The 25,247-nt window shown below is 43.4% G+C and overlaps 1 protein-coding gene across 3 annotated transcripts in view; it reads left to right on the top strand.

Moving 5' to 3' along the window:
* The first annotated feature begins 214 nt into the window (after positions 1–214).
* LOC134399692 (LIM zinc-binding domain-containing Nebulette) overlaps positions 215–25,247 on the top strand; it is a 181,354-nt gene continuing 156,321 nt past the window's right edge. Inside the window, exons 1-2 of one of the 3 annotated variants that reach the window (XM_063127787.1) lie at positions 215–589; positions 3,031–3,125. In XM_063127787.1, the coding sequence (XP_062983857.1) occupies positions 521–589; positions 3,031–3,125 (164 nt within the window). In that variant the 5' untranslated portion in view covers positions 215–520. Of the gene's footprint in view, positions 590–3,030; positions 3,126–6,622; positions 6,753–25,247 lie in introns of those variants that run through there. The other 2 variants (XM_063127795.1, XM_063127780.1) reach the window with 2 other exon arrangements.

The following is a 25,247-nucleotide window of genomic DNA, read 5'->3' as shown; positions in this document are numbered from 1 at the left end:
GATTTCCTATGGCCATTCGGAATGACACAATGCACTTCAATGGCCATTCGGTGTCCTTCGGTTTAGTACGTCCCTAAAAGTTTGTCAGGGAACGACGCCTCGCTTGTCCTCCCGCGCCTGGGCTTTTTCTCCCAGATTCTTCCCAGGAGGTTAGGCCACGTCCCCGCCGTGCGCCTGGGAGGCCTGGCGTGGTGAAACCAGCCAGCCGAGTCAAGCTGCCCGCCCTTCAGCGAGGGGCTGGCTCTGCGGGGGAGCCGAGCGCGCAGGCACGAGGCGGAGGCGGAGGCAGAGGCAGAGGCGCAGGCGGCTCCCGGCAGCGGTTCCCCTCCCACTCGCTCGCACATGCTGCCGAGCCGCTGTCGCAGCCGACACCGCCAGCTGGAGCCGCGCTTCCTCAGCTGCTGACCTTCCTCCTCGCCTGCAGTCCCCGGCCCTTCGCCTTCGCTCGCGGGTGGGCAGGGAATGCTCGAGCCCTTCTCGGCGGCCGCTTCCGCCGGGACGCTTCGCGGGGAGCTCAGCCATGAACCCTCAGTGCGCCCGCTGTGGCAAAGTCGTCTATCCGACCGAGAAAGTCAACTGTCTGGATAAGGTGCGCGTAGGAGGCAGGGGGCAGCGCTTGGCTGGGGGGCCGCAGGACTTGGTGTCGGGAGGGGCGGGGAGAAGCTCGAAGGAGAACCGGAGGGTGCTTGTGGGGCTGGTCGAGGGAAGGAGGACCGGGAGCGGAGGAGCTGGCTCGGGGCTGCTGCCTCCGGAACGCGTTCTTGCGGGCCAAGCATCATGTTATTGCACCTGCTTGAAGAAGAGTGGAGGGTCTCGGCGTTAGGAAATGCGTTGATGTTTGCAGAGAGCGCTTCGGGATTCTTCTAGGAGTGGGGGCTCTTTCCCCATTGCCTGGAACTTAAATAAGCAAGCATGGAAACAGTCCCCAAAGTGGAAGCCCCTTGCAGTTGTGTCCTGACAGGCAACATGGAGAGGGCGCAGGGGGTCGTAGAGGCGGCGGGCCGTTTATCCGCTCCCCCCCCCCCACTGGCTTTCCAGCGGGCCTTCGAAGGCTACCCGGCCGCTTAAACCCGCGCTCAATGTCGCGCGCTCTCTCCGTCCCCAGAGACCAGGGAACGAGGGAAGGCGGTGTGTGAAGGAAGGCGTGTGAAGCAGCAGAGTTCGGAGAGGTGCTGTGGCGAGTCATGGAGGGGGAGAGTGGGTGGGAGTGCAGCCCGGGCGCCTTCAGGGGAGCTGCGATGCGGAATGGCCTGGTGCTCGGCTCGGCGTCGCTGCCTGCCCGGGGAGCTAACTGGGTTGCGGCTGCAGGGGGATGAGCGGAAGCCTTGCAGGTGGCGGAACGAGCCAGGATCTCCTCCGCCTCCCCCCCCTCCTCTCCCACCTCGAATCAGCGCGGCACTGGCGGGTGGGCAGCAGACAGTAATTAACGTGTCACCCGGCCACTGACGCATTGCTAACCGTACTCGGCGGTGCGGGGGGCGGGGCATGCTGGAGCTCCCCCCACCTTTTTTAGAGGGGCTTAGTTTGGACCCCTTCAGTCCGACAAGCTCCCTCCGACCGCCTTCCTTCTAGCCCTAAAAGTGAGTCCTCATTTGGACTCCGGGTGTCCCTGGGCCTGCATTGCAGGGAGGAGGTGCTTCTCGACAGGTCCTTATGCAATGGCAGGCAGCTCCTGTGATGTTATTTGTGTTGGGCAACTCACCCATCATCATCAGCCCCTTGCATGCCATGCCCTCCGAAGTTATGTCTTGCTGGCCCCACTGATGGTGATCACAAAAGCACGATTGTCTGAGGAAAACCACAAATGCTAAGGCTATGACAGATGCTTCCAGTTTGATGCATCCACGCCCCAAAAAGGGGATTAGGAGATCTTGACTAGACTTTAGGGTGTAGGTCGTTTATGTCAACACATAAGTAGGCTTAATGGGCAGTGTTCGTGTTTAGAATTTTTGGGGTGGGTCTTGTAGGTAGATAAAACTAACTTCCTTCTACTGCCTGAAATAAAGAGAACCATGTCTTTTGGGTGTGTGTGTGTGTTAAAAACAAATGGAAGTCAATCTACATTCATCTAGGGTATGTGACAGGCTACTGGGAGGATGTGATTTATCACAAACCCTCCTGCTGTCCAACTAGTTATGTGATGGCTTCTTAAATTTTCAGCAAGCATTCAATCACATTGTGCTTGACATATGTAATAGCAAACATTACCAATCTGCATCTAATATTTAAAAAGGCAGACTGAGGACACTCCTATCAATTGCTTCATAGGGTGGGCATGTCTGCAACATAAGGGACCCTTCTGTTGCTGGTAACTTTCAAGAATCTTCAAGTGAGGCTAGGTAAAGACCTTTTGTAAACAGAAGGGAACAGGAGAGTCTGAGTCCCTGCAAGGCATATTCTCTCCTTTTCTATGTGTGTGTTGGGAGGAGGGGCAGAAAAGGAGCGGATAGAAGTGCAGTGAGAACTATCAGCTAGGAGCAGAAGAGAAGTCTTTGTTCACTTTTATTTTATTAACATCTTCCCCACCATTTCAAAATTTAATGTTGGATTATAGCTTCATAAAAACATAAAAGATTGTGCCAGTTATGGCAAAGTAGGGTATGCATGCCACATTCTATTTCCAGAAGAACTTGTGGCATGTGTAAGTTGTTGTTTACTTGCATAATGAAATAAAATTCTCTATGGAGTTAGTAGTTATGCCGTCAGGGAAGGTCCTTGGGTCAGAAGTCTCTGGCCCCACTCAGCAGAAAGAGCTGGAGAGTTGGCTTACCATATGGTAATGTATTTTCCTTCAACATCTAGAGAACATCCCCTCCTGTAAGACCATAAAGTCCAGAGTCAAAAATGCACCACTGAAAATGAGTAAAGGCGCAACGCTATGCAAATTTTGACAGAAAAAAGTCCTACAACTCCCAGAATACCCCAGCCAGCTATTGTGACTTAAATCTTAAAATGGGACATCTGCTTTCATTATATAAATGGTGAATGCTGGCAGTAATACCCTGTTTAACAACATGTATTCTCTTTCAGTATTGGCACAAAGGATGTTTCCATTGCGAGGTCTGCAAAATGGCTCTAAACATGAACAACTACAAAGGATATGAGAAGAAACCCTATTGCAATGCGTAAGTGTTATCAATGTCATGTTTTGCAGAAATGTACTGGATGTTGATGGTAGCTGTCCGGGTAGACTTTTTTGGTTGTGGACATATCTGTGAGGTGCGGTGGGGGCAAAGCACATGCTTTGCAAGCAAAATGTCTCAGGTTCAAACTTTGGCATTTCAAGGTAAAGTATAAATACTTTTGAGTATATATTGTGGGAAGTCTCAGTTGGCCTTGCCTCCCTATGGAATGTATAGATAGTGGCCTTAGCTAGACCTACCTGATAATCCGCGATAGAGGAGGGAAGATCTCGCGTTGCAATTAATGCGAGATGCCTCCTCCGTTTACACGTGAGGCGTGACGACCTCAGGAAGAGAGGCTTTGCACCCGCCATTTTTTATTTTTAAAGGAAGAGGAGTGCACGACCGCTCATGCGCTAAAGGTAGGTGCTTTTTTAAAAAATAATTTCATTTCCCTGCTCCCCCCACCCTACCCCCAATGAGCGCAGCACTCTTGTGGAGCGCTGCACCCCATGCGAGGTATCGTGCGGAGCCGGGTCAAACCGCGGCAATGGGCCACACGTACTGCGGTCTTGGGCTCAGCCCGAGAACACGGAAAAAGCAGGCCCAAAATGGAGGGCTCTATCCCAGGGCAAGGGAGGGATGATCTCTCCCTGATCCCGGGATCCCCTGTGCGTCATGTGGATGCGCAGGGACGATCCCAGGGTTTGCCCCATGATAAAGCTCCATGATAAAGCCCGGTCTAGCTAAGGCCAGTATATGGTCAACACTGAGTCACATTTCTATCTTATGCTATTGCAAATGGTGTTGGTACATCTGGGGTGTCTTATAAAGTAGGACTAGGCCCTAAGCCTGGCTCTGAAATTCTTGATAGTTCACCTCGATTTCTATCTATTGATTTCATGGCTGTACTGGGCTAAAGCAAAGCCGTGTCTCCCTTGTCATTCAGTGGTAATGCAGAAGCAATGGAAAGTGGTGTTGGTCTGTCAGTGCCTGATGACTGTTCTCTCGGAATCAAAATGAAATTAGTGGTCAGATTTTTTTTTGGAAGTATTTTTTTTGGGTGGGAAGAAATAAAAAAGCAGTGTAATATCTGCCATGTAGTGGTCACTTTCCAAGAGTCAATTATGTGTCTACTGGAAACTTGTCATCAGCTTCAATAGTTTTTTGCTTTATTGCAATGCTTTCCTTGGATTCAGAAGCTTGAGCATATTGTTCTTGCTTGCTTCTAGTAACAGTGGTACTACTCTTCCATAATAAACTGTTCTTGCAGTGGCTAATGTATATTTGACTTTAATAATGTACTATAATTGCATTACTGCATATTTTAATCCTTTTTTTAAAGCTTTTATGGACTGGATATGGGCCAATAAACCGAAGCTCAGTCCAGAGTGTGTAGATGGTTTATCTAACCAAGGAGGTAGTGGTCAGCCTGCTCTGGCCAAGATTGCACTTCCCTTGAATGATCAGGTTTGTAGCTTGAGGAAGCTGATAGATTTAGACTTCTTACATGAGGCCCAAGTTGCATTTCTGTTACGTCTTTTCATTAGCCAAGTTTGATGTGCCAGCTGTTGTTACTCCCAGACAGAGAGAACCTGGCCACAAGTTACCTGTGCTTTGGTTACTTCAGGTCAGACTGCAAAAATGCATTGTAATATGGTGCTGCTTTTGGAAATTTCTTGCAAGCATCTGCTAAACCACTAATTGGGATCAGCTACAAGGAACACATTACTCCAGTTCTTAAGCTACATTCGGCTGTTGTTCCATTTATCACCACAATTTTAAATGCTGGCACTTAGCTTTTTTAAGTCCTTAAATAGTTATCTAAAAAACTACATTCTCCTGCCTGAGTCTGCCCAAATGTTGCAGTTATTTTTAGTGGCCTCTTTCTGAAGTTAGGTGGGTAGCGACCAGATGGGAGGTCTTCTCAGTGGTGTCACCCTAGTTGTTGAATGCCTGCCATAGAATTTGGTGGTGATCTGGCACCAAGTATCAGGCTTCCTTATTTGCCCAGGTCTTTGAGCATGTCTCTTAGCTAATTTTAGCTGGCTGTTAGCACTGATTTTACTGTTTCTCCTACAACCGTTGCATCTTGTTTTATATATTGTATACTGATATTGAAGGGTGGCATAAATGTTTTAAACCTCACAATTTTGTTGATTAATAAGCAGTTTGATAAATAAGCAATTATACTATTGACAACCCAACCCTATGAGGAATTAGGTGTGCCTCAGCCCAATTTACAGCTCATGCATAACATGAACTGTAAATCATATTTCTTTAAGGACTCTGTGTTGACTAAGTAAATGAATGTTACATAGTATAAATACTTTAAACTATTTTTAAAAATGTATTGTATGTAAACTCTTCCTATATGAATACCCTTCAATTGTTAAATGTGTATAGCATTCTTCCATTGATCAATCTGCAGTGTTTTTCATATTTCTATTTTATTTCTAAAATAAATTATAGTTAGTAACAAAATGAATAGGACAAAACCAAAGTAAATAGTTAAAGTATTCAAAATTAAACTGAAACAGGTTTAATGTCACTCCAGTGCACTATCTATGCAATAATTTAGAATTGGCACTAATGCGATAAGTGCCAATTGTGCATTAAAAATGAGAGCTCTTCATTAAAAACAGAGCTAACATTTTGGAGTTTTTCTAGTAGGTATTGTATTTGCTTCCATGTCAGCTAAAATGGCTTCCACAGCAGTATGAAGCCTTCAGGACAAGCATAGCTCATTGTTAATTGATGTGAAAACTTCCCTGTGACTAGAAATTCCCACACTTTATGCAACCTTGATTTCACTGATAAAGTTTTATCAACTACTTTTTTAAAAAAGTTCCATTGTTGCTGTTTTGAAAAGGAATCATAATTGATACCTGAAGTTTGCAGTCCTATTTTGGCCATTTACTAAACTGGGTATTTTTGGACTACTTAGATGTCTGATTCCCCCCACCCCCACTTTAAACCTGCTCTTCCCCCATACTTTGAATCTTTGAGCAGTTCCACCAGACATGTAAAAAAAGAAAAGGAAGAAGGAAAATTAGTATTGTCAATTAATGAGTAGTAGGGTGTTTCTTTGATTGTACTTGGGTGCAGGGAAGACTTGCTCCATTGCTCTGAGGCATTCAGGTGGTAGGACACTCGGCCTCTGTTGAAATTGAGTTATGTCCTGGTAATAAAGCATCATTATTCTTGGCTGCTGGCCTTTGCCTTCTTGACAGGTATGGACAGATGAAATGGAGGCATAGAGACAAAATGGAAGTGCTTTGGCAAGACATTTTTTGACCACAACCCTTCCAATATAGGCCATCTGCTGACTTACAAACCTTTCCCCCCTTTCATGTGTTAAGTGCCATCAATTGGAAAACTGCCTCTTTAACATTAACCTGCCTGGAAAGTGAAAAGCCACTTGTTTTTAGACTGGAAATGGAATGATTTCATTCAAATTTATGTCTCATGCTGCCTGAGGACTACTCTTAAACGAATTTCAAAGAGTAATGGGCACAAATCCAGTGAAAGTTGAGCACTTCTATTCCACTCCCTCCTATTGGAACAAATGAGATTTTAGAGTGTTAACTTGGTTTGGATCATGCCTCGTATTTCTCGTTTATATTCATGGTGAGTGCTTGCCTGAGAGAAAATAGAGCTTTCTTTTGATTCCTGGGGAAGGCAAGCTGCCTTATTTGCTCTTGATTCAATTACCTGTTTTTGTTTCTCATCTAGCTGGCCTAACAAAATCAAGTTGCCTTTTACAGTAATGATTTATTTTAAAATAGCCTGATTATTTTAATGTTAGTAGGAAGCTAGTGCTCCTGTTGAGTTGCTGTGTAGTAAGGCTGCTGTGGGTGAAGACTGAATGCATTTGGCAATTGAGGTTCTTTTCAGTAAAAATTATAGTAATAGACAAAGTTATAGATGCGTATCTTGGTATGAAAATATGATCTACTCTCTAGAAGTATTCCATAAAACCTTACCAGAGTTGAAGGCCAAATGGTTATTTTTTCACTAATGCAATTAAGAGTACATGTCATCTCAATCATTCCAATGTAATTATTAGTGTTGGGAATCAGTTACTTTAAATTCTGCTTTTTAATCTGGTTTTAATGTTTCTTATATAGTTTTAAGGTGAAAACCTATGCACAGATAGACAGAAAAAAGTCCTACAGCTTCCAGTATTCCCTAGCCAGCATGCTGGCAGTTGTAGGACTTTTTCCAGTCTAAACATGCATAACATAGGATTTCGTCTGTACTGACTTTAATTAGAAATGGAACTCATTTTCATTATTATAGATAGTCAAGGATCTTTTTGCTCTAAGTCTACTTTTACAATAGACATGAAGTTAATTTCTTTGTTTTTAATGTTAGGTTTTTTGAACTTGTATATATGGCTGATATATTTAGCTAATTGCCATTTTGAATTTGCATGTTTTTAGAAATGCAGCTATAAAATGTGAATTATCCAAGGGATGTGCATTTTCCTATCTTGTGGGCAGATGAGATTGTAAGACTTGCATTATTGCACACCAGTGGTTATATTAACTGCAGTTCTCAAGTTCTTCTCCTGAGGGGGTCTGATCTGAACTACACTAGGAATAGATGAATGTGGTATTCAGAATGCTCAAATATCGTCTTTAATTATGATATATCTTGATGTAAAAGCAGGAAACTTACAAACTGAGTCAAGTGTTGATGACTATATGCTAGCTTTAGTATCAGAGGCAGTATGCCTATACACACCAGTTACTGGGGAACATGGGCAGGAGGGTGCAATTGCATACATGTCTTACCTGCGGGTTTCCCACTGTGTGAAGAGAATGCTGGACTAGACCTTTGGTCTGAGTCAGCATGGATCTTCTTATTACTTAAGTGTTTTAGTTTGTGAACTTGGAAATGAGAGTGTTACAAATCCATCCTCCTGTGGGATTCAGGCAGAAAAGAGACCAGAAGAGGGAACCAGGGAAAGGTCTCCTCACATTTCCATCTCATCATATGATGGCAGATGTGGGAAGAAGCAAACCTATGTGAACTTCCAGCTGCTTCAACTTGTGCTAAGCTTGTCATGTGCGCATATATGGCCGCCTTGAGGCCCAGTATTGGGGAAAAGGCGGGATACTACTACTACTACTACTACTACTACTACTGTGCCTCCATAGGCTAAATTCAACTTTTGGCAAGTTTCCACTCAAAAAGACTGCTTACTAGTGGTGTGTCAAAAATTGAAGTTGGGCGCAGACACAACCAGTTCTGTAAAGATTATTGTAGAAAGAAGTCTGATGTCTCAAAACATAAAGGAGAAGATTAACAACCAGTGTACTCAATTACATAGCAAAATCAAGTATGCGCTAGTTCAGCTGTGAGGAGTCAGGATCATTTTAATGGCAAATCGGAGATGGCAGTCACTGCACATCATTCGTGGGGTGTAACCCCTCTGCTGGTGAAAACCAAATTGGTACAACCCATAAAACCATATGGTTAGATCCCAACTTTGTCATACATAGCGTAGACCTATTGAAAATGATGATTAACTATTGGGTTTAAGTCTGGATCCAACCCATATTCTAGAAGTTGAATGTGAAAAAGTAGCTGACAAAGCTACTATGTGTGTGATTCAGGCATTAAATATTTGCTTTTCACATTTCCTCTCTCAAGTTCTGTTTATTCTTTGTTTCCACATCTTTTCTACATTCTTATCTCCATATTTTCCCCATTCCTTTTTAGATCTTTATTTCTTTTTTACCTTTCTACATAAAAGGTTTAAAAATGCTACAAAGTGAGTTTTTTAGGGCTCTGGATTGAGTTAAGTGGAGCTTAACTGGTTGAGTTAAGTGGAGCTTAAAGACAAACGTAGATAGGGCTATGAATTCAAATAGTGGATTTATTTTGTGGAGGTCTACAAAGCAGCTGAAGCAAAATTGATGTGGTTGCTGAAACATGGTAATAAGAAGGTCCTTTTCCAGTCCATTTGAGGTAGGAAGATGCAGAAAAATGTTCGTCGCTGTGAATGCTGGCATAGAGAAATCCTAGTTTGGGCAGGGAGAGAATGACTTTGTATTTACCCTGTAGCAATGTAATCTGTTGGGAGTCTTTTCTCTCATCCCCAAAAGTCCCACAAACTCCAGTATTTTTTCAAAGAGCACGTTATTGATTATCTACAGATCCATTTTTAGCCATAACTACAGTTTTCATCTCCTTTTACCATACATCTCCTTGCTTTTCCTATCGAGCTTCACCCAGGACAAATTTCTCAAAACTGAAACTAATAGTTAACAGGACACAACATAGACATCTCCTGGAATTCCTCTATCCTTATTATTTATTTATTTATTACATTTTTATACCGCCCAATAGCCGAAGCTCTCTGGGCGGTTCACAAAAATTAAAACCATCATAAAACAACCAACAAGTTAAAAATACAAATACAAAATACAATATAAAAAGCACAACCAGGATAAAACCACGCAGCAAAATTGATATAAGGTTAAAATACAGAGTTAAAACAGTATAATTTAAATTTAAGTTAAAATTAAGTGTTAAAATACTGAGTGAATAAAAAGGTCTTCAGCTGGCGACGAAAGGAGTACAGTGTAGGCGCCAGGCGGACCTCTCTGGGGAGCTCATTCCACAACCGGGGTGCCACAGCGGAGAAAGCCCTCCTCCTAGTAGCCACCTGCCTCACTTCCTTTGGCAGGGGCTCACGGCAGGGGCTATCCTCCAAGACACCGCCTGCTAAGGTAGGGTTGGGAACCTTAGGGCATCTAGATGTTGTTGGACTACAACTCCCATCAGCCCTACCCAACATGGCCAGTAGTCAGGGATACTGGGACTTATAGTCCAACAATATCTGGAGGGCCACAGTTTCACCAACCTGTGTTAAGGCTTGGTCTTTTTATTACTGCAAGCTAAAGATTTGAAAATGTGCTTTAAAAAATGCTAGGATCCTCAGGGGCCTGACTGGATGCAATGGATATTGTGCTGGAATCCAACCTCTGTGATTTCACAGGATGGTTTGAGGCTCTGCAGTATAACGACGTCTCTGCCTGTAGTTGAAGCAGCAGGAATCTTTTTTCCCCAGGTTAGAGCTATGTCTCATCATCAGCATATACCTGATACCCCCATGTGAGGCAGAATGTTAATAAGATACAGTGATGGAAGTGGTTTTTTAAATATTTTTACCAAGTGTAGAAAGAGCTCAGAAAATTGGTATACAGAAAAGTGTTATGTTTATGACAAGACTGGGTTCCGAAGGTTTTGTGTGTGTAACTTTTTGTTATGAATTAGACAGAAAAAAGTCATTTAATTCTCAACATCCCTCTATATAGCCATGCTAGGAGTTGCAGGACTTTTTTCTGTCTAAACATGCATCGAATTGCACACTAAACATCTGATTTAACTCCCATTAGGCCTTTTCCTAGAGTAAATATAAAGTTTTAAAATAAAAATAGATAATAAATAAATCATTGCAGTTTCCCCCCCAGGTAAAACTATGCAGGATTTCAGCATTACAGGTTGAAAAGTGGAATGGCTCACAGTCTTTTCAGTGGTTGAACTTCACTGGCTAATGAAAGAAGGCTTCTAGCCTGGGAAAACAAGTACAACAAAGATATGATTGTTGGCTTGAATAAAACCTGGCAACTAAGATATCTATGTAACATCTCTGCTATTCTGCTTAGAGCTAACTAACCTTGCTGCCGGGAGAATTCTCTTCACTATGGCTAAGATCTTTGCAAATGTAGTACTAAACTCTGTGGAGTAAAATTTGTTTCATGAGTTCTTATATTACCTCTTTCAAATGTATGGAATGTTAAAAGACAGGAAAAAGACAGAAATAAAGGTCAGCCCGGCAATAAAATTACACAAGTTCTGAAATAAGAGTGTCCCATGGCACCTTAAAGGACAAAAACTTATTGTGGCATAAGCTTTCTTAGGCATATGGCGAAGTGGGCTGTTGCTCATGAATGTTTCTGCCATAATAATGAGCCATAGGACTGTTTTTGGTTTTGCTACTAACATTGCTAACTAACATTGCTCTCTCTTTCTCTGGGATTTAAACTAAAACTGTATTTTTATGGAGAGTGGCGGATCTTTAAGTGAAGGGTGTGAGTTTTGGAATGCAACGGGAGGTCTATTTGTTTAGATATGTAATCTGTACGTTAACAATCAATTTAGTAGCAAATTGGATCGCACAGCAGTGTACTTTACAAACCTTTTTATATAGGCCTTGCCTGTCACGTGAATGTATTAGTTGAATTTTTAGTTTTGTTGCTGAGATACTTGAATGGTACTCAATTATTTCACTAACAGTGTCGTATGTCCACTTAAGATGTAAATCTCTTTTGAGTTCAGTGTGACCTACTCATGCATACGAGATTGTGGACTTTTCACATTTCATCAGCTAATATAAACAACAAGTGTAAAGTTGGCTTGTGGCTGAGTCACTAAGTATTCCATATTGATATTGGCTGCAATGATTTATTTATTCGTTTATTTAATTTATTACATTTCTATACTGCCCAATAGCCAAAGCTCTCTGTTCACACCAATTAAACCATAAATACATCATGATACAATAGAAAAGTTAAAAAGTTAAAACTACAGTATAAATTAAAAGTAAAAATAAAACCTAGCAGCAATGCAAAGATTTAAAATACAAAGCTAAAACAACAGAAGTGAAAGACTGAAATGCCTAGGAAAATTAGAATGCCTGGCACTGGAAAGAGCACAATGTAGGTGCCAGGTGAGCCTCTTTGGGAAGCTCATTCTACAGTGGTATCACAGCAGAAAAGGCCTTCTTCTTAGAAGCCACCCACCTCAGTTCCTTTGGTGGGGGCTCCCGGAGAAGGACCATTTTATTGCTTTATTGTCTCGCCCTCTAGCCAGGCTGTCAACCAGAATTATTGGTCATCTTTGGGATATGACAGAGAGGAGGAAGGGAGTAAATGGGCTTTATGTTGACTCAGTTTGCAGGTCAGACAACAGGACAATGGGTTATATCCCATTGAAATTCCCAGAGAAAGACTAGTGGAAAAATTACAAGAGTTGGTGTTGTTCCGCTAGTGGTTCCACAATCTCTAGCAGAACAATTAGCGCAACTGGCACAAGCAACACCTAGCCTAATGAAGTTGTAATGAGTTGCGGAATACCTACCTTGTGGAACACCTTGTGCAACAGCTTGTAAAACAATTTGGATTTGCTACTTACACATGGATAGCAGCAGGATTTTTGCAAACAGTAGATTTGCACTAGTGGGTTGAGTGTGATTTGAACCTGGCTCTCCTTGGTCAAAGTCCAGTGCTGTATTCTGTATAGCATTATAACTTCCATCTTTTAGGTTCAAATCTGTCTATCCTTCAGCAGCCTTTCATTTCTCAAAAGCTTACAAATTCATCATTGCTTTGCTAAGTTTAGAGCCTCGTGTGGCGCAGAGTGGTAAAGCAGCAGTTTCTGCAGCTGAAACTCTTCCCACGGCCTGAGTTCGATCCCAGCAAAATATGGTTTCAGGCAGCCGGCTTGGGTCGACTCAGCCTTCCATCCTCCCGAGGCCGGTAAAATGAGCACCCAGTTAGCTGGGGGAAAGGTAATAATGGCCGGGAAAGGCAATGACAAACCACCCAGCTATAAGGCCTGCCAAGAAAACGTCAGCGAAAGCAGCAAGAGTCAGTAATGACTCAGTGCTTGCACGAGAGGTTCCTTTCCTTTTCCTTGCTAAGTTTAGCTGCTGTGTAGCATCTTGCTAGTATAGGTGTTTGCTGCTGAACAACTGAAAAGCTAAATGCAGACTCCTTGTGTTGACATTTCTCACTATCTTCAGGGAATGCCATTTAATTTTTCTTTTGGGGGAGGCCGGGGTATGGCTAGTTCCTTAAGAGAATCAGGCCCATACCCATAGGACGCAGATCTGTATAAAATTTGTTTATGTATATCTATATATGCAATTTTAGAATTTTTTTAAAAAAAATCCACAGGAGGCAAAGCTAGGCAATTAATTTCTCATCCAAAGAATCTCAAAATAAATTCTGTAATTAATTTGCACCCTGCCCCAGTTCATCCCAAACCAATGGAAGAAAAGGTTTTTTCTAAGCTTAATTGCAATGCAGGGAGCTCATGGCGAGCTCTCAACTCTGCCAGGATTGTCTCCCTATCTGCAATCCCACTTGAAAACTACCTTCTCCGTGGCAATTAAGCTAAGAAGAAAGCCTTCGCTTGGCACCAGTGGACACTCAGGGCTCTGGGGAAAAGATGTGGGTCCTTGGGAAAAAGGTTCAGGGCCAGAGCCCCATGGTCCACAGGGTGGTGGAGAAACAGAGCTGCAAATAAACTAGTGTGCAAGGGAAAAGTTGCATATACTCTGGTAACCTGTTCCAGTAAAACAGAGCTTGGAAGGGCAGACCTGGTACAGCTGGAAAGATCCATTTGTATTAATTGTAGGCTCAGCTTGACCCCACAAATAAATGGAAGAGAGGAAACTTCTGTTCTTGTTTATTGCACTTTTCCCAAATGCCTCAGATTAACAAGTGTCCTCCTGCTTTGGGTTGTAAAGGAAAAAAAAATCACTAAAGGGTGCCGTCCTATTGATTGCACTTTCCATGATCAGAAGACCCTGAACTCAGAGGCTTCCAATCATCCAATGCAGGGAGAGAAGAGTGGTGGAAGCGATCATCTCCTTGTTCTCCCACCCTGCTTATTTCTGCTGGATGGGCTTTTCTAATAACAGCACTTCAGAGGGAGAGGGAAGGGAGCTGGAAGAGGCTGAGGATAGCTCAAATCCCGGCTTGTTCAGTCTCCTCCTCTCCCTGTCCACTGGAATGCCGCCTTTTGCCCCACTTCCTGAGATCACTTTTCTGACCTCGGAGGCCAGCTAGCACAGTTCCTTCCATGCCAGCTGCGAGGGGGTGGAGTTGGATCTCCAACTCCCCCTTCCGAGATCAGAGGGGGGAATTCGCGGCCCCTCAGACAATGTCTAGGAGTCCTAGGATTGCTCCCTAAATTGCTGTATATAGATGGATAAACATACCTTTTCTATGAGCGTCATCACATGGAGGAAAAATGTGTTTGCTTACTGTTTCTTCTCTGCCCACATGTTTGTCCCTTATTATTTCCTCCTTTGAAAGAGGAAGTAAACAATGTGTGTATGGCCCATTCAGTGGTTGTCTTTATCGCACTGCTCCTGCACAAAGCAGGAGACAGCGGCAACTTCCATTTTAAAAATAAGTGGGACTTGATGGGGTGGTTTTTTTGGTTGTGTGAAGAAGGCTAGAAGGGTTGAGAGGCGCTTGGGAGGCAGATGACGTCGTGAGAGGGACCCGTGAAAATCCGTGAGTGCCCAGTAATGAGCGTGCATCGTCTGATGAAGCCCTATGTCTTTGCATTCACAAAGCTCTCTAGGATGTAAAAATATAAACTAGATAGCATACTCTTGATGAAGACTGCTTGTTGGGTACTCGTGTAAGTGACAAACATAAGAAAAGTGACTGTTGTGAAAAAGTAACGCAGAATGAAACTCACAGATCGCAAAGGAACTTTATTTAAAAAAACACTTTCAGTTAAAATCACGAGAATAAGCAATTGGTAAGAAATGCTATAGCGGGGTTATGAAGATCTCTGAGATTTTTTTGCAGCATATTCATATTTTGTTGCATATCTTTTCATGAAAAATAGTGTTAGCTCTTCAGAGTGTGTGTTTAAATGAATGGAATAGCTTAAAATATGGGTGTAGGTTAAGTAAACTTCTCCTGTTCTCCCTCCGCCCCGCACAATTGTCAAGGTTCCTACCAATTTTCTCTTGATAAGGAGAATGTTTGAGTATTGGCTTTTATGTCCGAAACTTTCCAGTGGCCACATTTTCCACATAGCTGCACTGGTTTGATGCCAGAATAAACACAGACTTAACACTTGTCTGGAAGAAATTTTAAGGCTACAATTATTCTATTTTTTGAAAGTAGAAGAGACATTATAAATGTAACAGTTAAAACAAGTACAAACTAGATATGCACAATCCCATTGCTGCCAATTTTTCAGAATTATAAATAGGAACGTTTGTAAAGAAGAAAATGAGGATTTTCTTTCTCCTTCTGTACATGGAAAACATTGGCAAAACAATTTTGGTTTATGGAAATAAAGTATGGATTGTGGTCTATAAACTCAATTTGTAGTGTGGCTGTTTTATATTTGAAGGGCAAGAATAATAGAATGTCAGATTTTGCCAAGCAAGGCATTTATTAATGATATTATTTCCAACATTTCTGCATTTGCAAGATGCAGAAATGTCTTGTATTATTGTGTTCCCTAACTAGCATGCATAGAGAGGCTGAGGCCTTAGCTAGACCCAAGGTTTATCCCGGGATCATCCTGGGGTCATCCCTGTTCATGTAAATGACACACTGGATATCCCGGGAACAGGCAGGGACAACCCCGGGATAAACTTTAGGTCTAATTAAGGCCTGAGTTAGAAGGGAATTTTGGTGAAGTGTAATGAAGAGGTAGTTGGTGCCATTACTTTAATGTACCTCCTTTTATATTTTATATAAAAATATTTCCATGTAAAAGTACTGAAGTGAGAGAGCTCAATGTAGAACATAAGATTTTGGCCAGGATCCAAAGAGGGGTTGACAACAAAGTATGTCCATGTGTGCAGAGGGATTGCTAACATTTCTGCCCCATTTCTGCCCCTCATATTCCATGGAATCCTCCTCCGGAAGATTATAGCTATTTTGCAGGTGTGTGGGAGCTGCTACTGACAGAGAGGAGACTGAAAAAAACGGGTGCCTGTGCAACCTTTGGATCCTAGGCTTCAGTATTGATATGTTTAATTAGAGAACATTCGTTATTGTTTGCTTAGAGAATTTTAGTTATTGTAGTAACAAAATTTATTTATTTAATTTATTTATTACATTTATATCCCGCCTTTTTTCCTCCAAGGAACTCCTCCTCTCCATGTTATCCTCACAACAACAACCCTGTGAGGTAGGTTGGGCTGAGAGTACGTGACTGGCCCAAAGTCACCCAGTGGGTTTCCATGGCCGAGTAGGGACTAGAACCCAGATCTCCTGACTCCCAGTCCAACACCTTAGCCACTACACCACACTGGCTCTCAATGTAATAAATGTAATAAATAAATAACGCCTGGACATATTGTATTAAGTGTAAAATATCAAGTTATACACAATGATTAGAACAAAGTGTGTTTATGCACACAAGGGTATGAGAAAAATAAAATTCTGAACATTTTAATAAATTTATGCTTTTACTGTAGAAAATGATAGAAAAAATAGATTTTTGTTCATTAGTCATTTGCCTTACGATGGCATACTGAATTAGTACTAAAATTATATGGAGTCTTTTTGACAGTAATTATTTATATAAGAAAAAGAAATACAAAGGATCGGATCTAGAATCCAAAGGTTGGATCCAGAATCTGCCCAAATTTGGGGAATCACCCTCCATAGCTCATCGTATTCAGTAGAGTCTCCTAACTTGTCTATTTGGACGATCGCAGGAGGGAAAAGGAGCCATTGTGGCTTCTCCTATTGCCCCTGTGCGCATGCACACCCATTGTTTACATAACTACCTGTGCTGCAGTGCGGGTTGGTGTACTGTGCAATCCCAGCGTGGTGAAGGTGGTTTCGTACCCACCCTACAACCCCTACTGCGTGTTATGGATTGTACGGTGGGTGCAAAGCCACACCCACTATGCTGCGCACTGGGTTTGCATGACACACCAGCTCACGTTGCAGCGTGGGAAAATACGTAAACAATGGGCGCATGTGCCACACACACAAGGGCGTTGTCCAAATCTGGACTCTGTGTAGTCTTTTATTTATTTATTTATTTATTTATTTATTACATTTTTATACCGTTCAATAGCCGAAGCTCTCTTTTCAAGGAGGTGGAGGGGCTGCCATTTGAAAAAGGGGATGGGGGACTTTGCTTCTATTAACACAGTTGATCCAGTGTAAATCTGATCCAATCCTAAATATGAAATTCTCAAGATGACGGTAATCAGGTAATAATGTGTTCTGCTGCAAAAGCTTCTTTTGGGAATAAAAGTAATGAACAAATGTGATATGAATGAGAACAGAGAAATGAACTGCTTCTACTTGATTAGTAACAATACAGCCCCCTCTATACTATCTCTCTAAATTATTTTGATAGGAGTTCTTGTATGTGTCACTGATGATGTCGAGAGAATTTAAGAAATACTGGATGTTTATGTGATCCCTTTCCAGAACCTCATAGCATTATATCCAGTCCTCATGCCAGGGGACCTTTTAAAATGCAAATGCATTAAGTATTTTGTTACTAATGATGAAATGAGCACAATTCAATCCCAACAATTTCAGTGCCACAGTCCATATCAAACTCCTAATTGCAGAGTTTTTGATAGAGGTGTTGAAAATACCATTTTCACATCAAAAAAATATTGCAGTTATTGTTGGGACAACGGGATTTCCTTGCAATAGAAGATATCAGGGTCTCTGCAAATATGAAGTAAAGTCTGCAGATTATTATTATTATTATTATAATATTTATTTGTATCCCACCTTTTGCTCAATACTGGGCCTCAAGGCGGCCAAATAAATGAATTGTCTCCAAAGTCTCTTATGTTTTGTTGAATTCATTGGCTAAATTATTTGTATTTATTGGTTCACCAAAATTCTCTGCAGTTCATAAGAATGTTGTTTTTTATATGGTGGAGACACCACATACACTTAGAATTCTGGTTGCTCATACATTTAATTTATCTTTGTAATACTTAGAAATAATAAAAGCCTTCTTCATATTAACTGGAGGAATGAGACATCTGTCGCAAATGGTGGCATTGCCATGGGGCAGGTAAATGGAATATTGTTCTAAAAATATAGACAACAACCTGGATTCAGTGTTTTTGTTCTGAGTGATTAGTCCTGAGTGGGGAGTAGAACCACTCTTCTATCCCTGCTCTGAGAATGCTGACAGAGATCAATTCACACAGAGTATAACATTCCTGAGGCTGAACAGCCCAAAGTCTTCTAGACTACTTCTAATTAAATCTTAACTAAAATGTACAAGACACCACAGCTGTGCCTTAACTATCCCTGATAGGCCTGTTCAGACAATGCTAAACCATGGTTAGGCCACTAACACTTTTGCTGCAAATGGTTAGTGAGTGTGTTTAAACTATGTAGCTACCATGGTTAGGAATGGTTCACATGACACACTAGACTATGTAGCTAGACGGGGCAAAATCCCAGGGTGATCCCCGGGATCGTTCCTGTGCATCCACATGACGCACAGGGGATCCCGGAATCAGGGAGGGATGATCCCTCCCTTGCCCCAGGATTTTGCCCTACCCTTTGGCCCCGGTTTTTCTGCGGTCCTGGGCTGAGCCCGAGACCGCGGAATGTTTGGCTGGGTGCTGTGGGTTGACCCGGCTCCTCGCCATTCCTTGTGAGGAGCCGGGAGCTGCGCACGGGGCGCAGCACTCCTGAGGAGCACTGCACCCATCGGGGGTAGGATGGGGGGAGCGGGGAATGTAATTTAAATTTTAAAAATACTCACCGTTTGCGCACGAGCGTTCATGCGCTGCTGCCCCTTTAAGTAAAAAAAAGTGGCGGGCGCGACATCTCTCCTTCTGAGGTCATAGCACATCGCATGTAAACAGAGGAAGGATCTCACGATAGACACATCGCGGGATCTTCCCTCCTCCGTTGTGGGCTAACTCGTAAGTCTAGCTAAGGCCTAAGTCATGGTTCACACATCACTTTAAGGCCATTGCTAGATGAGGGTTTAGCCTGGTGCGAGGCCCGGGCTCCTTGCCGTGTGTGCAGATGACACACGGGATCCCAGGGTCAGCCCGGGCTAAACCCTCCCTTGACCTGGGATAACTGCATCCGCTTGTGGCCCGGTTTTTCTGCAGCCCTGGCTGGTTCTGTGGCTTTTTCCAGCTACGCGGCTTACTCACGAGTAGCTGGGAAAAGCCACGCACTGGGCACAGTGCTCCATAGGGCTGGGGTGTGTGTAAAATCATGGGGGGAGATGGGGGCTGAGGGGGAAAGAGCGGACCCGGTGGGAGAAATGGGGGGAAAGAAGAATGGGGCCAGGGCAAGGAGATCAGGGACAGGGGGGAAAGAAGAACAGGGCCAGGGCAAGGAGATCGGGGACCGGGGGGGGGAAGAATGGGGTCAGGGCAAGGAGATCAGGGACAGGGGGGAAAGAAGAACAGGGCCAGGGCAAGGAGATCAGGGACCGGGGGGGGGGGGAAGAATGGGGTCAGGGCAAGGAGATTGGAATCGGGGGGGGGGGCGGAAAGAAAAAAGGGGCCAGGGCAAGGAGATCGGGGACAGGGTGGGGGGAAGAAGGACGAGGCCAGGGAAAGGAGATCAGGGACGGGGGGTGGAGGGGGCATTGGACATGGCGAGCGGGGATGGGCGAGTGAGCGGGGGGCAGACATGGCGAGCGGGGCGGCATCAGACATTGTGTGTGTGGAAATCGGGGGCAGGGGGGAGCGGGAAACCCTTTATTTTTTTTAAAAAAAGACTTACCTTTTCGTTGGTGCGCCCCTGCACACATGGCCCCTTTAAGGTTAAAAAAAATGGCCGACATGATGGGGCTTCCCCTTACCCCGTCGCGTGTTACGTCTAGCTAGGGGCGATGGCCCGCGCTAGCTGCAGTGCAGCCTCGCCCCTACTCCCCACCGGATTATCAGGTAGGTTTAGCAAGGCCCTAAGGCATAATGTCTAGCTCAAACGCTTAACCACTGAGGCTTAGCATGTCAGCTGAACAGAGTCATCTTCAGGATCTAAGGCAGCATCAATCTCTAAAGGCGGATGTGCTATAGGCAGTGATCCAGTATCTTAACAGAATTAAGCAAAGCAATCACTTATTATATGGATTTGTTTTTAGTTACCTGTTACCAATACTAGAGTGTTTGGTTTTTCCTAAGGATCAGGAAACGTCTCTTTCTACAGCTTAATCTTTCATAATGAGCCTTTGCATCTAATGGCCTTCGGAAGAGGTTGCCATTAGAAAGTAACACATGGAACTCCTTTCTTTAACAAGCCTAATTTTACAGTTGTAAAATCAACCATGGATTTTTGAAGGCTTTTCTTTAAATATGACTCTGCTCACTACTTCTTCATTAAATATGATGTTTCATTATTGTTACTTTGGGATTTCAATTTCAATTACAGGAGCTCTTAGTAACAGTTGCTTAGTAACCCACACACATTTTTTAGAAGCAGGCTGGTTTGTGGTGATAAAGTGTTAGTATTAAATCCGAGAGATAAGCAAATATTTCTGGAGGCTTTCCATAGAGCAGAGGCGGCCAATCTGTGGCCCTCGACCTGTATGTGGCGCTTGGCCCTTGGCCCAATTTCAGAAGCCCTCGGCATGCAATCAGTTGAAACCTCTGGAAAGAACTCTCTTTTCCTTCCTTTGCTGCCTGCTGCTTGGGAAGAAAGAGGGAAGGAGAGCAAAGGGGTTGGCAGAAAGACAAAAGGGGTAATCTGGCCCTGCCTACCATTAGCTCCGGCCCCACCCACCACTGACATATGGCCTTCGACAGATTAGCCACAAGGGAATGTAACCTTTGATAGGAAAAGGTTGCTCACCCCTGCCATAGGCTGTGTCCATCAGTTTTCAGGTTGAGGCTATGCTGCTAGATTCCAAAATACAGGCACAATACAGGCACATTAGATGTAATGCCTGTGAGTGGAGACATTGCTGTAACATTTAATAGAGTCCTGTTTCCTTCACCCCATCCTTAGTGCATGCATGCATAGAGCAGCATTAAAGCACTACGGAGACTGAGAGGTTTGTGCATGCGTGCCTCCCATGTCCCATCCAGCCCTTCCCCTCACCCTGGTGCAAGTTACTGGAATTCTGAGTATGAGTAGCTTGCACCAAACCAGAAGGGTGGTTTTGATGAGGATATCGGAGGTGCGCATAGACTTCTCAATTTCTATACTGATCCAGCGTGTTGTGTGTATATCCATATGCACACAGTAAGGAAGGGGAGAGGGGACAATGGGATTTTATGGTGTGAAGCCCCACAGTTTTCCCTGACTGAAGGTGCTGCACTTGTGCTGCACTTGTGCTACAGTAATACAGTTTTATTAAAATCTAAATTATGCATATGTTAAAATAGATTTTTTAATTGTCTATTCTTTAAACAGTGCTAAGCTGTCTAAAAGATATGGCCCATGGTTAAAACAAGTGTTTTTATAAAAGTTAGGGAGTGGAAATTGCTGAGGATGAAGTAAAGCTTCTGAATCTCCTTTTCTCAGGCCTTAGCTAGACTGGGCTTTATCACGGGGTGAACCCCAGGATCGTCCCTGTGCGTCCACATGATGCACAGGGGATACTGGGATCAGGGACAGATGATTCCTCCCTTGCCCCGGGATAGAGTCCTCCCCTTTGGGTCCACTTTTTCCACAGTCCTGGGCTGAGCCTGAGACCGCGGAATGTGTGGCCCGTTTCTGTGGTTTGACCTGGCTCTTCATGATTACTTGTGCGGAGCCTGGAGCCATGCACGGGGTGCAGTGCTCCTCAGGAGCGCTGTGGCCATCGGGGGCAGGGTGGGGAGAGCGGGGAAATTAAGTTAAATTAAAAAAAACCTACCTTTAGTGCACAAGTGTTCGTGTGCTCCGTCTTCTTTAAGAATTAAAAAAAAATGGAAGGCGTGACGCCTCTCTTCCTGAGGTCATCGTGCCTCACATGTAAACGGAGGAGGAATCTCGCATTAATCACAATGTGAGATCTTCCCTCCTCTGTCGCGGACTATGAGGTAAGCCTAGCTAAGGCCTCAGTTTAGACAGTGTTGGGTTTGCTCTAAAAAGTGGTGAATGACCATTTCCTCTGAAAGAGTCAACAAGGCATTTAAGCACATTCTCACAGCCACACTGCTGATAGGTTTTTACCAACCTTAAATTATTCCATGGGTAATCCAATTTCACCTTCCAGTTTGCCTTAAATCTTTCTCTGGCCTTTGCTAGACCTACCTTAAAATCTGGGGGAGAGGAGGGGAGATCCTGCGATGCTAGTATCGCGGGATGTCACTCCAGTCTAGACGTTAGACGTGACGAGCTCAAGAAGAGAGCCGTTGCGTCCATTTTTTTCATTCTTAAAGGGACAATGCGCATGAACGGTCATGCACACAGGTAAGGGGTTTTTTTTACATTAAATTCATTTCCCCGCTCCCTCCACCCTGCTGCCGATGGGCGCAGCACTCCTGGGGAGTGCTGCGCCCCATGTGTGGCTTCTCCTAGCTACGCGCAAGTAATTGCATGGAGCCAGGAAAAGCCGCGGAACGGGCCACACGCTCGCGGTCAACTCGAGACTGTGGGAAAACTGGGGCCAAAGAGTAAGATAATATCCTGGGGCCAGGCAGGGTTGATCCCTGCCTGAGCCCGGGATCCTTTGTGTGTCATCTGGATGCACAGGGACGATCCTGGGTATCACCCCGAGATATAGCCTGGTCTAGCAAAGGCCTCTGTTATTCTGTTAAGCTCACTTTTACTTTAAAGTAGAAGGCTCAATCATTATTATTATTATTATTTATTTATATAGCACCATCAATGTACATGGTGCTGTACAGATAACACAGTAAAAAAGCAAGACCCTGCCACATAGGCTTACAATCTAATAGCACCATGGGAAGTTGGCATTTACACTTCTGGAAAGGCAAGAAACACAAATAGCTATTGTCTGTTTAGAATTGTTCATTGCTCTGGGCAACAACGAATAACAGGCTCAGAAAATTGGATAGCTGCCATTTTTAGGTGGGGTACATCTGATGCATTTATTTCATATTTTGGGAAGTAAGGAACTTGATGTTGCCTGAAGCTATGTGGGTTCCCCGTGGATTATTTCCTTAAAAACATGCTCTCTTAGGAAATGAATAACTTAACAAGAGAAGCACAAGAGATTTGTGCTTGTATTTTTGTTTTTTGAAGTTGGTGTTCCCTTAATCACCTGCCAAGCTCACCACTGGATCCAACACATTCAAAAGTGGTTTCTACCAGAAGTGGCTGTGAAATACAGGCATAACTGGTACTGTTGGCTGTTTTGTCTTCCCCCTCCCTTGCTTTTTTGAAAAACAAACTATTTTGAAACTTACTCTTCTAAAGAAAAACAACAACCCAACCCCATAGCTGATGAAAACAGCAGGGTGTTATGCTCCCTCTGTTTCATAATGCTAATAGGAAGGCAGTAAAAACATGAGGGTCTGAAATCAACTTTTAATGCATATTTCTCTTCTAGCGTGGCTTTGTATACATTAGAAAAGAAACCTGAGTTCAGTAAGAGAGGATTTTTTTCCTGTGGGTTTATAAACTTAACTTTATTGTTTTAAATGCAATGGGTTCATTTTGTCAGGTGTTGCTGCAGTACAATTTCATTGAAGTTTGGATGGTACTTAGTGGATTATGCTTCCTATCATTACTCAGTGCTTCTCTAAATGAGCCATTTATAGCATGCTCAGTTTTTATTCAAATATATTCAGGCAGAAATCTTCTTTCCTTTCTGTTATCTAAATATAGATCCTCACAGTTGTGTGAGAAGACCTCTCCTCTTGGCTCAAACTCCTTCAACATCTTTTGCAGTGATATCTTGTAAATGCTTCAGTTGGGGGACTTTCCGAGTGCTTGTGTGTTTGCTAAATATTTTAATGTAATGAAATGTGCCTTTAAAATTTGCATTCAACGCATCTATTTCCTTAAAATATTCACACCACGGGCTCATCTACACCAAGCAGGATATTCCACTATGAAAGTGGTATATAAAAGGCAGGAGCCAAACCAAGCAGGCTCCAACAGTTGTCAGTGTACTTCAGTATTGCTATAAAGCAGCAATGTGGCTCCTGCCTTTTATATACTGCTTTCATAGTGGAAAATCCTGCTTGGTGTAGATGAGCCCCACTTCTCAATATAAAAATTCCCAAGGCAGCTTACAATGGGCCAGTTCCCACAACACTCTAAGCCACTAACAGGTAGGCGTGTATGACAGTAGGCAGCCCTTTCAGATACTCTGGTTTAGACAGTTTAGAGCAGCATCCCCCAACCTGACATCCTCTAGATGGATTACAGCAACACATCTGGTGTGTGCCTGGTTGGGGAAGGTAGTTTTAGGGCTTTAAAGATCAAGACACATTGAATTGTGATCTGAAATAAACTGGTAGCCAGTAAAAAATACTTTTAAGTATCGGTGAGATTTGATAATTCCTAGATGTTCTACTAACAGCCTCATAGTTGTATTCTGAACCAAATGAAGTGTCAGGATAGCGTCACAAAGTTAGCCTCACATTAGAAAAATCTAACCTGGGCCAGATCTACAGCAAGCAGGATATAGCACTATGGAAGTGATATGAAAGTGGTATGTGGAGGCAGGCTCTACACTACTGCTTTATAGTGCACTGACAACTGTTGGAGCCCATGACACATGTCATGTACTGCTTTTATACTGCTTTCATAGTGTTATATCCTGCTTGGTGTAGATGCATCATGGGCCTCAACTAGGGTGACCATATGAAAAGGAGGAAAGGGCTCCTGTATCTTTAACAGTTGCATAGAAAAGGGAATTTCAGCAGGTGTCATTTGTATATATGGAGAACCTGGTGAAATCCCCTCTTTATCACAACAGCTAAAGGTGCAGGAGCTATACTAGAGTGACCAGATTTAAAGGAGGGCAGGGCTCCTGCAGCTGTAACTGTTGTGATGAAGAGGAAATTTCACCAGGTTCCCCATTTATACAAATGACCTGCTGAAATTTCCTTTTCAATACAACTGTTAAAGATACAGGAGCCCTGTCCTTTTCATATGGTCACTCTACCCCAACAGTTGTCAGTGCACTTCATTACCACTATAAAGCAGCAGTGTAGATCCTGCCCTGGATGTTACCAGGGAAGGGTGATAAAAAGATATGTAAAGTTAAAAGTTCTTCCTGTGCTTCCCAGTGATGTAAAGGGTGGGGAAGTGATTTGGGGTGGGAGCCATATGACACTTCATCAAGCCCTCTGTGGACATAAGGGGTGTGGCCTTGCTCTTTAACATCATCTGGTCCCTGCCCAAAGTGCTGGCTGGAGTTTCTTGCTTTGCTGCACGTGGGTTTTCCTCCATTGGTGGTGGGATTATTGGAGTCCAA

Source organism: Elgaria multicarinata, chromosome 1 (genome assembly GCF_023053635.1).
Source record: "Elgaria multicarinata webbii isolate HBS135686 ecotype San Diego chromosome 1, rElgMul1.1.pri, whole genome shotgun sequence".
NCBI classification, from domain to species: Eukaryota; Metazoa; Chordata; class Lepidosauria; order Squamata; family Anguidae; genus Elgaria; species Elgaria multicarinata.
Note: the sequence above shows the minus strand (reverse complement) of the source record. Positions and strands in the feature narration are given on the sequence as shown.